Raw genomic sequence first — 14,961 nt, 5'->3', positions numbered from 1 at the left:
GTGTGCTCGTTTGATGATCACTGATCTCCCAAGTGCATCAATACTGTGTTTGCTTTCTCTCTCCGTCTGTCTCTCTGCTTCTCTCTGTCCCCCCCCCCCCCCCGCATCCCTCTTCTGATCTACATCCCTCTCTGGACCCCCCCCCCCCCCCCTCTCTCTCTTTCCCCGTCTGTGACTCATTCTTCTCAGGGTACCGGAGTTTGTGCGGGAGAGGCGCTTCGGCAACTGGCTGAGGGACGCGCGGGACTGGGCCATTTCTCGGAACCGTTACTGGGGCACGCCGATCCCCCTGTGGGTCAGCGATGACTTTGAAGAGGTTAGTGTCCGTCCTTCTGACCCTCCGCAAAAGTTTGGAAAGAGGCGTCCGGCAGAAGTAGCCAGTCAGTGGGCGTCGTGCTAGCGTTGAAGAAGCTGGGCGTGTGCACTCAGAACGAGCGCGACCCCATAGAGGAGTTCTGGGCGGCTTCCCCTCAGGCTCTCTCACCTCGAAACCCGACTCATTCATAATTCATAAAGGATAAACAACAACTTCATAACACCCCCCCCCCCCCCCCCCAGAATCTCTCAACTGTGTTTTATGGTTAAATGAAAAGAAACCCAAGTGAACATCAAAGGTCCTCAGACTGTGTCCTTAACTTCTTATTGCCGTCTCTGCGCTCATCTTTATTTGGGCCCTTTATTGGGTTCGTTTCTGGCTCGGTATGTGCTACTGCTGCACTGACATGCTGTAAGCCTGTAGGAATTCTAAACAAACCGTCTAATGTGTGCTTAGCAGAGGAGCTCGCGAAAGACTTCCACTTCGTTTGGATGTCAGATTTGGGTTGTTTGAATCTTTGAAACATGGAATGAAGCTGCTACCTAAAAGAAGGACAGCGACCTGCTTCCTGAAAATAGCATTGTGACTGTTTCCAGGCGTGAGTCTCCGGGGTAACTTAGACTCCCTGAGCTTGTGCAAGGCCAGAAAGTGGATCTGGATGCTCTCTCTCTCTCTCTCTCTCTCTCCCCCCCCCCTCTCTCTCTCTCTCTCTCACTCTCTCTCCCCCCCCCCTCTCTCTCTCTCTCTCTCTCTTTCTCTCTCTTCCCCTCTCTTTCTGCGTTGGCGGCCGTATCTGGGCCATCTTACCTGAGTCTGTTCAGAAATTGGAACAGGATTACAGCTCGATACTCTAAGGCGAGGCTGCTAACACACTTTCCGACAAAACTTTTTTTTACCGGCACCTGAGAAAGTTGACAGTGGCCGACAGTTTCGCTCCTGCCAAGATGAGACGGAGGTCCGCCCCCCCCCCCCCTCCGATCCGATAGCTCTGCCCCCCCCCCCCGTGCCGTCGAGAGACGCCTCAAGCAAACTCCCGCGCCGCTGACTCACTCCTGTCTGCCGCGCACGTGTGTGTTTGTGCCACAGGTGGTGTGCGTGGGGTCGATGGCGGAGCTGGAAGAGCTCACCGGGGTGAAAGTAAGCGATCTGCATCGGGAGAGGTGAGTCACCGATAGTCTGCCAGCGATGGCGGGGCCCCCGAGCGCATCTCCTCCGGGCCCGCGCCACATTGACGAGCCCCAGCACCGTCAGACGGGTCCGGTGACGGGGTGAGATGGATCACTTTCCCGCTCCTAATTACCCTTAATTGATCATGAGAAAAGAGGAGGGGTCAGAGGTCATCGAAGACTTCCAGGCATGTGCGTGGGAGCCGGGGGAAGAAGCTATTTCTGGTTGTTTTTCGATATGTGCTCCGTGACGTCCGTATAAGTGTTTCCGCAATACATGGGAGGGGGGGGGGGCAGACAAGCGGTCTGTAAGTGGAAAGGAATCCCAGGTTTCATTTGGGGAAACCATTCAGTGTCGCCGACTCTGTATGCAAGTCCCACACAGACCTCCCGTCACATCCCTCCCCCCCCCCCCCCCCTCCCACCCTGACAGCATCGACGACCTCACCATCCCGTCGCGCTGCGGGAAGGGGACCCTCCGCCGGGTGACGGAGGTGTTCGACTGCTGGTTCGAGAGCGGCAGCATGCCCTACGCGCAGGCCCACTACCCCTTCCAGAACCGCAAGGAGTTTGAGGACACCTTCCCCGCCGACTTCATCGCCGAGGGCATCGACCAGACCCGGGGATGGTGAGGAGGAGCGCGAGGCCCCCCCCCGGGGGGCCCGAGAGCCACGCCCCCTTCTGAACGAGTCCTGCGGAATGACGGAAGCCCATTTTGTGTTCTCTCTCTCTCTCGCGCCCCCTCAGGTTCTACACGCTGCTTGTGCTGTCGACGGCGCTCTTTGGCAAGCCGCCATTCAAGAACGTGATCGTGAATGGACTCGTCCTCGCAAGGTCCGTCCTCCTCGTCTCTCCCAGTGTTTACATGCCCCCCCCCCCCCCCGCTCTCGCATAATAAGATTAGTGGTGTGTACACATCTTCCTGTATGTGCTGTGACATTTTGCCTGTGGGGTGGGGGGATCGCATATTGGAATTTCAGCCCCCGGGTGTTCCAAGCAGGGAAGTGTTCAAACGTGTGTGCTTAAAGGCCTGGTGACCTGGAAGAACTTGGCTCATTTGAATACCAAATGTATAGTTTCTCATGTGTGCGTGTGTGTGTGTGGATGGTTTATTCATGCAGCGATGGGCAAAAGATGAGCAAACGCAAGAAGAACTACCCAGATCCTGGTCTGATAGTGCAGAGCTACGGCGCTGACGCCCTGAGGTGAGCTCTGTTTGGCACGGCGGAACCCCCCCCCCCCCCCCCCCCCCCCCCCCGAGCTCTGCTGCGACATCGCCATATGGTTCATGATTAAAGCACGGCTCGGTCCGTCCATATGCTCAAGACAGAATTCTGTCTCATTAGCCAATTTTCCTCCGGAAGCCTCGGATACGATATTTCGGTCGCACAATTCCGATGGCCGATATCCTAAATGTTACGAGCAAAGCGGTACGTATCGTTTCCCCCCCCACCCCCCCTTGCCCCAGCATGTCCAATCCTGTCAGGGTTGTTTTGAGAAGGTTTGGCGTTTTCAGCGCGTTCATCTACTTCGCTTCGGAATCCATGACAAATTAATGAGCCGAGCGAAGTAGAGGCCGAGGCATCTGCCCTCCTCCATTTTTAAAGCACTGGTGGTGTCGACCGTGGTGGGGAGGAGGGGGGGGGGGGGGGGGGGGGGGGGGGGGGCGGGATTTAATGACCTAATTTCTGGGTAGCCATGGAGAGGGGGGATCAGAGGCCATTACGTCAGGGTGGTTTAGACGAACCGGAATGGTCCGGTCCTCTGTGGAGCTGCCACCACTGTCCTCCCAGTCAGGAGACCTGCCCTCCTCCATCACCACTGTCCTCCCAGTCAGGAGACCTGCCCTCTTCCATCACCACTGTCCTCCCAGTCAGGAGACCTGCCCTCCTCACAGCACCACTGTCCTCCCAGTCAGGAGACCTGCCCTCCTCACAGCACCACTGTCCTCCCAGTCAGGAGACCTGCCCTCCTCACAGCACCACTGTCCTCCCAGTCAGGAGACCTGCCCTCCTCACAGCACCACTGTCCTCCCAGTCAGGAGACCTGCCCTCCTCACAGCACCACTGTCCTCCCAGTCAGGAGACCTGCCCTCCTCCACCACCACTGTCCTCCCAGTCAGGAGACCTGCCCCCCTCACAGCACCGACTCTAGGAACTGTCACATTAAGTCTTAGAGGACACTTCTGGAGGGGAAGAGGAGGACAGGTTCTCCACTTTGGACTGTATCAGAGAGGAGGGGAGAGGGCAGGGGGAGGGGGAGGGGAGGGGGAGGGGAGGGGGAGGGGAGAGTAGGGGGAGAGAGAGAGAAGAGAGAGGAGGGGGGAGAGTGTAGGAGAGGAACTGCTACTGCGTTCACATCCTGCCCACTGATCTCTTATCTCCACCCCCTCCCCACCCCACCCCCTTTCCAACGTCTCCTCCAGGCTCTACCTGATCAATTCTCCGGTGGTGCGGGCAGAGAACCTGCGATTCAAAGAAGACGGCGTTCGTGACGTCCTGAAGGACGTCTTCCTGCCCTGGTACAATGCCTACCGCTTCCTGATCCAGAACGTTCAGAGGCTTCAGAAGGTAGCCCTGCCTGCCAGCCTCCCTGCTGGTCCCCACCCCCCTACACACACAGACACACACACACACACACACACAGACACACACACACACTCTGGCATCCCTGTCAGCATCCATCCGATGCACAGCCTTTATCTCTCCCCACACGCTCCTTCCTGGACCTCTCTTCCTTAGCTTCTGTTCCCCCGCTCCCCCCTCCGCACACTCTCCTGCAGCCTCCCTCCCTGCCTCCCATCTGGCTGGGGCCAGGCAGCTGGAGGGGCTTCACAAAGGGACGCTCGCTGGGCCTCCGCCTCCTCTCTGGAGGAGGATGGGGGAGAGAAAGAGAGAGAGGGAGAGAGGGGGGGTACAAACAAATGCTCTAATTTTAGATGTGTGCTTATGTTGTTTTTGTTACTCTTTTGGGTGGAGGAAGTGTGTGAGCTTCACCGTGCGAGCCTGTCATGTGGTCTGGTGTGTCTCATCTGAGCCGGTCTGTGTTGGCTCCTAGGAGGAAGATATCGCCTTCCTGTACAACGAGAACACGGCCAAGCAGAGTGACAACATCATGGACAAGTGGGTCCAGTCTTTCACACAGTCCCTCATCCAGTTCTTCAAGTCTGAGATGGATGGTGAGCCCTGCTTCTATCGGAATCACTTGCACCATTAACCCCTTATAATTTATATATTCTATTATATACTGTAGGGGTGGGGGGAAAAATCGATTCACATTTGAATCGCGATTCACATCGATTTACAAATGTAAAACATTTTATTATTTTAAGTATTTTTTTGTAATGTAATTTGATAAAAAAAAATCGCATTTACTATTCTATATACTAAAACAGATTATATAGAGATCCATGTATTGTCCATAAATCCTCGCTTTTTCAATGAAACCACTCGAGGGGGGGGGCTTATCATGTATGCGCATGTTGTCATTCTGGGTAAAGTTGTTCCCGGTATCGTCCAGCTTGCCTCACATCACCTTGTGTGTCTGGGATTCGATTACTGTGGTCTAAGTAACTCATCTGTGGTCCTCCCGACAGCCTACAGGCTGTACACGGTGGTGCCCAAGCTCGTCAAGTTTGTGGACATGCTCACTAACTGGTACGTGAGGACCAACCGCAGGCGTCTGAAGGTGAGATCCCCATCGAAAAACAAACGCCAACGCATTTGAAAAACCACCGTCGGGCCACGACATGGTGGACCAGAGGGAACCATTAGGGTTCACATCAGCATCATCATCATCATCATCCCTGGTGCACAACGGCTGTGTTTCCGAGAGATTCCTGTTTTGATACCTCCTGCAGCTGGAAGTGTGTGTGGGCAGTTTCAGTCAGCTGCCAGCATGCTGATGCGTGTGTGTTGTGTGTGTGTGTGACCCTGCAGGGAGAGAGCGGGACCGAGGACTGCCTGTGGGCGCTGGAAACACTCTTCAGTGTGCTCTTCTCCATGTGCAGGCTGATGGTGAGTCACTGGTGCTGTAGTGTGTGTTAGAGAGGGAGGGAGAGAGGGCTACAGGGGAGGCTGTAGGCGTCTTGAAAAGAGCCGAGAGCTCAGCCCTGCCTGTCCCTCTTTCCCCCAGGCTCCCTTCACGCCCTTCATCACGGAGATGATGTACCAGAACATGCGCCACCTCATCCACCCAGAGTCTGTGGAGGAGAAGGACGCCAGCAGCATCCACTACCTCATGCTGCCCCAAGTCAGGTATCCCAAAGCCTCTCTCATCGCGGCGCCCCTGGCCTGCTGCTCCCTGTCCCCAGCTCACACGGCGTTCGCGACTCGCCATACCCACGCCAGTGCATTCCCCAACTCTCCGGAACTTTCTCTGGGAATTTCGAACTGACGCGAAGCAGATGTTTCTCTTGCTTCCAAACTCTCTCCCTCTCTCGTTACCTGTCAGCTACCTGTCAGACCCTCTCCCTCTTTGGGTTGTAAAAAGTTGTCACGGTGTGCTGGCCCCTCAAATTCCCCACAACTTTCAATTGAAGACAAAAATGATTGGTGGGTAATGGAATCCGGAGTATCTTTTATTTATCCGAAATAGAGGGAAACGGTGATGACAGCAGGTACGAAATTGCCGGCGTCTGTTAACATTTCACAGGGTCTCTGCCGGCTGTGAAACACCCGTCATCCGGCTGTGTTGGGTGATCAAAAAGAATATCAAACGAGTCTCTACCGTGGCACAGTCCTCGTTCAGTAAATTGATAGCGATAGATATTTGTTTTCAAACCAGCCACATCAAACCTCGGTTTATAACCCCCCCCCCCCCCCCCGAAGGCTGTCTCTGTATGTTTGGGGTGCCTACCCAACCCAGGCTGATTAAACCCGTGAGAGGATCTGACTAGATGGGACTCGGCGGTCTGAAGAGACAGCCATAGGCTCATTTGGAAAAAGCCTGGTTCGTTCTTAGGATAGTGGCATCGTTAGTATGCACCTTCAGTCTGTCCCCCCCCCCCCCACAAAGCCATTTTGTGTAATGCTGTAAACAGCCTCTCAGATGAGTTAGTATTCTCCAGAGAGTCTCTCCCCTGCTGAAGGTCTGGCGCTCTGTGGCACTGTACCAGTCTTTGCCATTCCGGTGGCGCGTGTCTGTGTCTGTACAGTACCCACTCTGTATGAGGCACCAATGCGGCTGTCTGACCTCCCAACTGTCTCTCTCCCGGACAGAACTTCCTGTTCCCAGCCCAAAGGTGACCCACCCATCAAGACTGACGGGGGTCAGCAAATTATACCTTGAACTCATTAAGTGATTGGATGTCCCCCCCCCCCCCCCCCCATGTCCTGTTCCTGTGCACACACACACACAGGCGAACTCAGATACACACACACTTTCCTAGGGACACAGTGCATCTCTCATGGCGTTCTCCTGCATTCACAGACTGTGAGGAGAAACCAAGTCTCTTCATAGAGCCCCAACCGGTCTGAGATGTGATTTCACTCACCAGTCAAGGAACCCAGTATTCCTCAAACTGACATTTGACCGATTTCCTGATAATGAGTGAGAAGTCAGTTCAACCTTGCATCGTACCTCCCAAGAACCCTTTCAGATGACATACAGAGGGAAACAGTGGACCTCTTCTGGGAAGGTTCTTAAGTGGAACTGCCTGTCAGTCCCCCCCCCCCCCCCCCCCCCCCAAGTCTGTCTCCCGCTGCCCGCTGATCTGTGTCCGTCTTCCAGGGAGGGTCTGATTGACAAGCGCATCGAGAGCGCCGTGCTGCAGATGCAGTCCGTCATCGAGCTGGGCCGAGTGATCCGGGATAGGAAAACCCTGCCCGTGAAGGTACAGGAAGCCTAACCCTAACCCAAACCCCCCCCCCCCCTCATAACGTGTAGCAGCACTTTTCTACCACTCATGTGGGGGTCGTTGCTGACGGCGATGCCCGTGTGTTTTCCCAGTATCCCCTCAAGGAGGTGGTGGTTATCCACCAGGACCCCGAGGCGCTGAAAGACATCCAGTCCCTGCAGAAGTACATTCTAGAGGTGAGTGACGTTTCCGGAAGCATTTATTTGGAAAACAGCGCTCTGACTCCGCGGTTAGTTCGTTATCCATGCGATCGTGATGTCACGTCCTTAATCTTTGGTCATGCAGTCTAATAATATATGCGGAACATGAGGGTAGACAGGACCGGATTTGGGTGGGTGGTGGTGGGAGGGAGGCGGGTAAGAAAGTTAAACATTTAACCTTGGTGTCCGGAAACTTCCCCCGCGAGTCAACAGTCTTTCTTGTTGTCAATTGGAAGCGGTTTAAGGTCCGTTAGCGCCGAGCGAAACCTTCGGATGCACGGCGGCATTGGAAGGGGTGACGAATCGCATTCGCTCCGTCAGCAGCTCAGACGTCGACGCGGGGGACACGCTCCGCGCGGCTGCCGGGAGCGACGTCACCTCGTTTTCTGCCGTTTTCCGCTACCTGCCGCGTCGACGGCGATAATGGGCTCGACGCCGGCGCGTCTGTGCGTTCAGGGAGTCCTCCGGAGCCGGTGGTGCACAACATCCTTTGTCGCTACCTATAAAATGCCCCCCCTGCAAGAGCCGGGCTGTTTTTGGACTCTTATTGATTTGGCAGTCCCAAGCCCCCCTCCTCCTCCTCTGCAGTGGCGTAGCGGTGTCTTGTGATGGAGTGCCTCATGTCGCTAGCCAGCGGTGCCGAGGCGCTCGCTCGCTGGAGCGATGACTCCCAACCTGTTGGCCTTCCGCTCGCAGTCCCACAAAGGCCCTGGTGATCGATCGGCGGGTCGGGCGCGCTGCGGCTAAAATAAGCCCCTCCCTGGCTGTGTCAGGTGGGGAGCCTCTTCCCCCCCCCCACCCCCTTCTGCAGGCTGGATGGGATGGGTCTTTGAGCCACACAAAGCAAGGTTTACTTGATGTTGTAGTGTGGTTTGCACGGTTAAGATTAGCAATACTTAGTTTATAATAAAGTATAGTCGTTCTTGGGGGCACCACCTCTGATTCGTGAAAGGGACAGAGGAAACCTTGTTTAATAATATTGAATAATAGCACTCGTAATAATCAGTCTAATCTTAAGTAGGGAATTCTATGAAAGTAGAGCAGATCATATAACGTGAGAGATACGCGAGTATTATACACAATGATTTATTTAAGAGAATGTAATTATAGTGAACACATACCAGATAAGTTATGGGTTAGTTGGGCTAAAGCAGTACAGTAGGCCTAAATTCTAATGAGAGCGCACTGGCACAATGGCTGCGTAGAGCGCGTGTGGAGGGGGAGGGGAGAGAGAGAGTGAGGAAGAGGTACAGAGGAAGAGGCTTCTATAGTAACAATGGACGATGAATAGCAACTGATCTAACGATGGTCAAGTTAAATCATTTGTAAAATACAATCAAACATCGACAATTCAATCACAACATGCCAATATGTCACAAGTAAGAAATATTGCAAATCGCAGTTACTTTTGTCGGTTTGAAGAACGGAGTCAATGGTTCGTTATATCCAACGAATAGGAAACGGAATCTCTCGTCAAAGTTCCGGGCGCAAAGTGAAGGTGCAGGTTATGAGGTAAAGGTTAGGGAGTGACACGTTCACCCCAAGTTAATCCTACGAACAAGCGGGGGTGATTGTAAGTTCGGCGATTTTATACTCCAAAGAACAGGGGGTCATCCGTGTGAAGGTGACCTCTCTCATTGGTCAGTTACTTCCACCTGGGCGTCGTCTTGAGATCTGCCCAGAGGTGTGAAGTGGCTGATAGTTTAAATTCCATTATCTCAAATGTCCATGAAATGCTTAAACTTCAGAATAGAGCAATACAACGTTCATAACTGGTTTTGTTAGTATGATACAATTATTTTGATATCAAGATTGACTGATTTAACTATATCTGAAGGGGAGTTATAATCAAACATCAATTAAACACGTTCTAGGTAAATGAGAAAACACACATTATAACACATCGACTACTGTCATTGAATTAGTGTCCATGAGCCATGTAGTCCTTGAGAAATATGTTTGTAACTCCACGAAAGAAAGTTCTCCCTTATACTCCATTGTCTGATACTGTGTGACCATGTGGTCTCTGTTCCTGACCCCATGCTGGGTCAGGGCTTTTGAAGCATCTTCTGGGAGATAAGGACAAAAGGGGGAAGGACCCTTCCCCCTTTTCGGGGGTAGGGGAAAGGTGTGGATGGTACCAAGCTTTGTCTGTTGACTCTCTGCTACAATGTGTTGTGTGCTACTTGCTGTTGCATAGGCCGTCAGGCTGCACCAATGGGGTGAAAAGCTACCCATTTAGTGACGCGGTTGGATGGTATTTATGCCGAGGAGTTAGACAAGCCGTCTCCACTTTTTGCACCTTCCGTAGTTCATTTCAATTGAATGCTTCATTTTCAACCCGCCAACGTTTGAGCATGTAGAAAGAATGGTGAAGTTGAGCTGTTTCCACACTTTGGCGTTCCTGATTTGTATGTAATTTTTTCGTCTGAGGCATCGTGGGCCTCCTAGCTTGTGCTGCAGAACATGGTTGTCATCTTCAAACCCTGCTGCTGCCGACTCCAGGGGGGGGGGGGAGAGAGAGAGAGAGATAGTATAGCTGATGAGTTCGCTGTATTTGTGTTTACCTCTCACGGAGAGAGTCCGCATGGCTGACACTCGTTAGCATACCTTTGATTACATGTGGTGATTTATTTACGGCCGACCCACATAGAGAAGAAACTGTGTAGCTCTCCTTAAGATGGCCGGTTTGTCACAAACCCGGGGAGCTGCTCTCGGTAAGAGTGGTTCTGTATAGGGGCAGCTCCACACTGCAGAGGGTCCTGAACGTTTTCTAATGTTCTCCCTCCCTCGCTCCCTCCCTCCCTCTCAGGAGCTGAACGTCCGCCAGCTCACGCTGTCCACCGACAAGGACAAGTACGGCATCAGGCTGAGGGCGGAGCCGGACCACATGGTGCTGGGCAAGCGCCTGAAAGGAATGTTCAAGTCCATCACCGCCTCCATCAAGGATCTGAAGAGCGAGCAGCTCGAAGCCTTCCAGAAGACAGGTGTGTGGTGCGCGTATGTGTGTGCGCGCGCGCTCCCGCACGCTCGTGTTTTGAACTTTCATCCGATCTTTCCACGTCCGAAACCTCCAGCTGCAAAAACACATTTAATTGTTGCACTCCTCGACGCACAACCCCCCCCACCCCCCCCTCCCCAAGGGCTGTCAGCCAAAACAGATTTAATTGTGAGATTCCTAGAAGTCAAACTCCCAGGAGAGCAAGGTGTCTAACAATGGCTGCTTTTTCCAGCAGTAGGAAGTCTGTAGGCCTCCCATGGGGGAGGCCAGGGTCTCGGGGGGGTGGGGGGGGCCCTGGGGGGTCAAGTCGGCTGTGGGAACATCAGTGGCTCTGCACCTTGTGAAGCGGTCCTGCAGGCTGAGTGGGAGGATGCTTCCCTGCGTGCAGCTGCAGTGCAGGGGGGGGGGGGGGCGGGGGGCTTAGTTCTCATGGTGGGCGGCAGCTTTTAATACCCGCGCTCCACCTGACAACCGTGAGCCTGGGCCGCCCCGCGGCGGGGGGGGGGGGGGGGGGGGGGGGGGGGAGGAGGGGCAGGAAATCAAAAGCGTGCAAATCTGGGATTAGAGCGAGATCCTCTGATAGTCCGTTTCACCCCCGCCCCCTCCCTCCGGCTCTCAGAGTAGCGTGCACGTTTACGCTTTCTACACAGAACATTGATGTGGTAATTGTTGCCACAAGCGATAAAGAAGGATGGAGAGTTCAAGGAGAAGTTTTTTTTTTACTCTTTTTTTGGGGGGGGGGGGGGGGGGGGGGGGGCGACAGTAGGCGCTCGACATGCTTTCTCGACGTAAGGCATGAACGCGTGCATGTGCCCGTGTGTCGCAGGCTCCATCGTCGTGGACGGAGAGGAGCTCCACGAGGAGGACCTCAGGCTGATGTACACCTTCGACCAGACCTCAGGATCCGCCACGCAGTACGAGGCCCACTCCGACGCACAGGTGACTACACACACACACCCAAACAGAATAAACAGGAAGCAGCTTCCAGAGGGGCCGAACAGCAGACGAGGTGCTGGGTTGAGAGGACATGGTTCTCAGCAGAGGACATGGTTCTCAGCAGCAGCAGCCTCCAGTCCTGACAGAGCCCTGGTGATCACGGGGGAGCAGGGTCACGCCCCGAGTGTCACTCGGACCAACCGTCACAGAGCGCCGAGTCATCCGAGGACGGGGACGGCCCAGCACACCTCGATGACACGTCACGTGTTTTACAGTGGGATACGATGACGCATTCAATCATTTCATGCCCAAGTAGGAGCCAGTGTGTATGAGAGTTCCCTGGGGCGTTTTTCTAATCAGTGCTTCTCCAACCGTACAAACGCGTCTGGTGTGCGGGGGGGTGGCGGGGGGGGGGGGGGGGGGGGTGAGGGGGGGGTGGCCCGCTGTGGTGACCCGCTGTGGTGACTCGCAGCATGGCTGCGGGCGGCTCTGCTCACGGAGGTGGCAGTCAGGTCCTGGTCCACAGCAGTCCCGTCATGCGTCTTCGACAGTCAGGTTCAGTCGGAGTTCGAATGTAATGGTCATGTCGTTTCGAGCACGGGGTTCAAATGGAACCATCGACTGATTTGGGCATGGGTGAGGAGGATGGTGAGTTTTCTCCAATGAAATGGTTGCACGGAAACTGCTGATTGGTAGGGATTGGAAGATCACCTTGTTGTTGGGGGGGTAACGGACGTGTCTGTGTTCCGTCTTCAGGTCCTGGTTCTGTTGGACGTCACCCCAGACCAGTCGATGGTGGACGAGGGCGTGGCCCGGGAAGTCATCAACCGCATCCAGAAACTACGCAAGAAGGTAGTTGATGAATAAATAACGGGCTTTGTCTGTTGTTTTATTTCGTTTTTTTTGTTTTGTTTTTTTACATAGTTTTTTTTCTAGGAGTTTAACTATAAAAAAGGGACTCTTAAAAACAGTCTTCACTGTACAGTCAGAGATTGGACTAGCTTGGACACACAGTCTATTTGTTTGGCTTTACCCTCCACTTCCCTCCAGCCCCCCCACGGCTACATAGACCCCGCCGTCAGGTTCCCAGGCTTCTGCCATCTTGTTTTGAAATGTTTCCACCCCAGAATTACAAGTGCATTGAGAAACGGCTCCATCATAAACCAGGCTTAATTTAAGCTTAATTATCGAGTGGCCCTGTTTCAGGCAAACCAAAACTTTGATGTGTGGTGGAAAGTAAGAGGGATTACGTTCCCTTGTTGTTTTCTTAATAAACAAACATTTTCCATTTTCTGAGGGGGGACACTGGCAAGCTGCCAGGCTTAAATTCCTCTGTTATTTAAAACTGAGATCTTAAGGAATTTTCCACCCCAGGGAATTACTTTTAACAATTCTTCAGATGAGTAGCAGTAGTAACTAGGGGGGGTTTGTGTGTAGGGGGGGTGTGGGGCATGGGGGTGTTTGGTGGAGAGAAAGAGAGGTCAGAGTATCATGGTTTGTGATTGGACAATAATACAACCACACACACACGAGCATGCACACAACCACTACACTGTTATTTCCCCCCACCAGCGATGGTAGCCTTTTCAGGTCGGGTCAATCCCTTTGAATTGGCAAAAAGGCAATAAAATCCTTCCTGCATTGATTGAATGGTCTTATATATATATATATATAGCTGATATATTTTTGCCCTTGAGCCAGACTGTAATTGGTGCCTCAGTAGATTAAGGGGAGATCAATGTGTTTGAAAGTGTCAAGGTTATAGCTGACTGAGAAGGCCCGCAGCAAACACTGCCAAGTGCCAGCCCCCAAAAAATAACACTGTATGCACTGAGACAGCAGCGACTGCTGCCCAGGGGGACAGAACACACAGATGGGATTAAGAGATGGCGACGTGATCACCTGCCCTATAACTACGTCTTACCCCTCCTCCCCTCCTTACTTTTCACCTTTCCAAGTCTTTTCCTCTTCAAGTTTCGTCTTGCGAACAGTATGCTCTACGAAAAGAGAGATGAGGTTATATACTTCCTTTGTGCCCGTTTTGATGCAATATCCTAACTCCACCCTCCTCGTAACCATGTCTCCCGGTGTAATTGGACTAACCTTGGTGCCCTCCGGACCCAGGGCCGCTTGGTTCCTTCTGATGAGATCACGGTGTACTACAGCTGTGAGCCTGCCGGAGCCTATCTGGACCAGGTGATCCAGGCTCACACAGACTTCATCCTGGCCACCACCAAGGCTCCCCTGAAGACCTACCCCATCCCCAAGACGGCCGGCCTCATCGTCCAGGAGAAAACCCAGGTAAGGGTTAGGGTGGTGGGGGGCGCCAGGGCGGAGATCCGCCGTCTCGTCCTGAACGTGGAGCTCTGCCTCTCTCCACCACTGGCACACCGGATTTGACGGTTGGTCAATACTGCCGCGTAGTCCGCCCTCGCGGACGGGACTCGAGTGGAGAGTCTCTGAGGACCAGCCCACCACGGAGAGTCTCTTGGATCCACCGCTTTCTTCCGCTCAGTCGCTTGTTTTGGTTCTCTCGTGCAGCTGAAGGGCTCGGACCTGGAGCTTACCATCGTGAAGGGAGCAGCCGCGTCCAGGGCGCCTCTTGTGGGACCGGCCTGTGCCTTCGTCAACCTGAAGGTCAAGCTGAACAGCAAAGAGCAAGGTAGACGGAGGGCTCATCTTGGGACGGCAGGAACCGACGTCCGGTGTTTGTGCCTCCCTCGAGGGGAAGTGACGTCGTTCGACCTGGCGCCAACCCCTACTCATGAACTGTTGTGGGCTGCCTTTGTGTTCCAGAGGGGGTGGTCCTGTTGGAGAACCCTAAAGGGGACAACAAGCTGGACACGGAGAAGCTGAAATTTGTCTGCGGTCGCATCTTCGGGGCCGGCAACACCCGACTCTGTGTGTTCAGCGGCAAGACTGGTAAGAGGCTGAAGAAGGCCGCAGGTGTCACTGGAGAGAGGCAAAGAGGCAAAGTTAGTTCTTTGCGGTGTTCGTCTTTTTGAAAATAGTCGTTTGTCAGAGACAGTGTGGCCTTGCTAGAACAGCCTGGGGCCAGATAGATGGCTCTCCCCAGGCCCTGTTGCAGCTCTGAGCGACACGGAAAAAGCCCACGTCCCAGTTTGTGACCGTGCTACCTGTCTGTGCTGTTCTTTTCAGAGCTGACCGCTAAATCGGACCTCCTGGCCCTCAATGGGAAAACTCTGTCAGTGACTTCAGGAGGTTCCGCTCCCGGAGAGACACCCAGCTCCGACTCGCTCGTCTGCCCCTACGTCAACCTCCAGCTCCTCGATGCAAAACCAGCCGGTAAGCAACTCCTCTACCGTGGTCTCCCTGGTTTAGTAGCCTTCCCTGAATGCTCTTCCGCCCACATTCTCCCCCTCCATGCATTCAACGTCCAATTTCTACTCCCTCTCTCCCCGTTTTTCTCCAATCTTCATTTTCCTCCTCGTTACATACCACGGTACTGCTAACTCTTACGGGTA

General features: G+C 53.7%; 1 protein-coding gene across 1 annotated transcript in view; it reads left to right on the top strand.

The window, feature by feature from the left end:
• iars1 (isoleucyl-tRNA synthetase 1) overlaps nucleotides 1–14,961 on the top strand; it is a 29,769-nt gene that overhangs the window by 13,115 nt on the left and 1,693 nt on the right. The window contains exons 14-32 of the mRNA XM_047025482.1: nucleotides 190–316; nucleotides 1,403–1,476; nucleotides 1,916–2,110; nucleotides 2,230–2,316; nucleotides 2,604–2,687; nucleotides 3,908–4,052; nucleotides 4,540–4,660; nucleotides 5,078–5,169; nucleotides 5,421–5,498; nucleotides 5,617–5,738; nucleotides 7,213–7,315; nucleotides 7,432–7,515; nucleotides 10,352–10,526; nucleotides 11,367–11,479; nucleotides 12,233–12,328; nucleotides 13,601–13,777; nucleotides 14,018–14,138; nucleotides 14,273–14,398; nucleotides 14,636–14,782. Of these exons, the coding sequence (XP_046881438.1) occupies nucleotides 190–316; nucleotides 1,403–1,476; nucleotides 1,916–2,110; nucleotides 2,230–2,316; nucleotides 2,604–2,687; nucleotides 3,908–4,052; nucleotides 4,540–4,660; nucleotides 5,078–5,169; nucleotides 5,421–5,498; nucleotides 5,617–5,738; nucleotides 7,213–7,315; nucleotides 7,432–7,515; nucleotides 10,352–10,526; nucleotides 11,367–11,479; nucleotides 12,233–12,328; nucleotides 13,601–13,777; nucleotides 14,018–14,138; nucleotides 14,273–14,398; nucleotides 14,636–14,782 (2,267 nt within the window). The remainder of the gene's footprint in view (nucleotides 1–189; nucleotides 317–1,402; nucleotides 1,477–1,915; nucleotides 2,111–2,229; nucleotides 2,317–2,603; nucleotides 2,688–3,907; nucleotides 4,053–4,539; nucleotides 4,661–5,077; nucleotides 5,170–5,420; nucleotides 5,499–5,616; nucleotides 5,739–7,212; nucleotides 7,316–7,431; nucleotides 7,516–10,351; nucleotides 10,527–11,366; nucleotides 11,480–12,232; nucleotides 12,329–13,600; nucleotides 13,778–14,017; nucleotides 14,139–14,272; nucleotides 14,399–14,635; nucleotides 14,783–14,961) is intronic.

The sequence above is a fragment of the Hypomesus transpacificus genome, chromosome 9 (assembly GCF_021917145.1).
Source record: "Hypomesus transpacificus isolate Combined female chromosome 9, fHypTra1, whole genome shotgun sequence".
NCBI classification, from domain to species: domain Eukaryota; kingdom Metazoa; phylum Chordata; class Actinopteri; order Osmeriformes; family Osmeridae; genus Hypomesus; species Hypomesus transpacificus.
The sequence above is the reverse complement of the archived record's forward strand: the minus strand, read 5'-3'. Positions and strand labels throughout refer to the sequence as shown.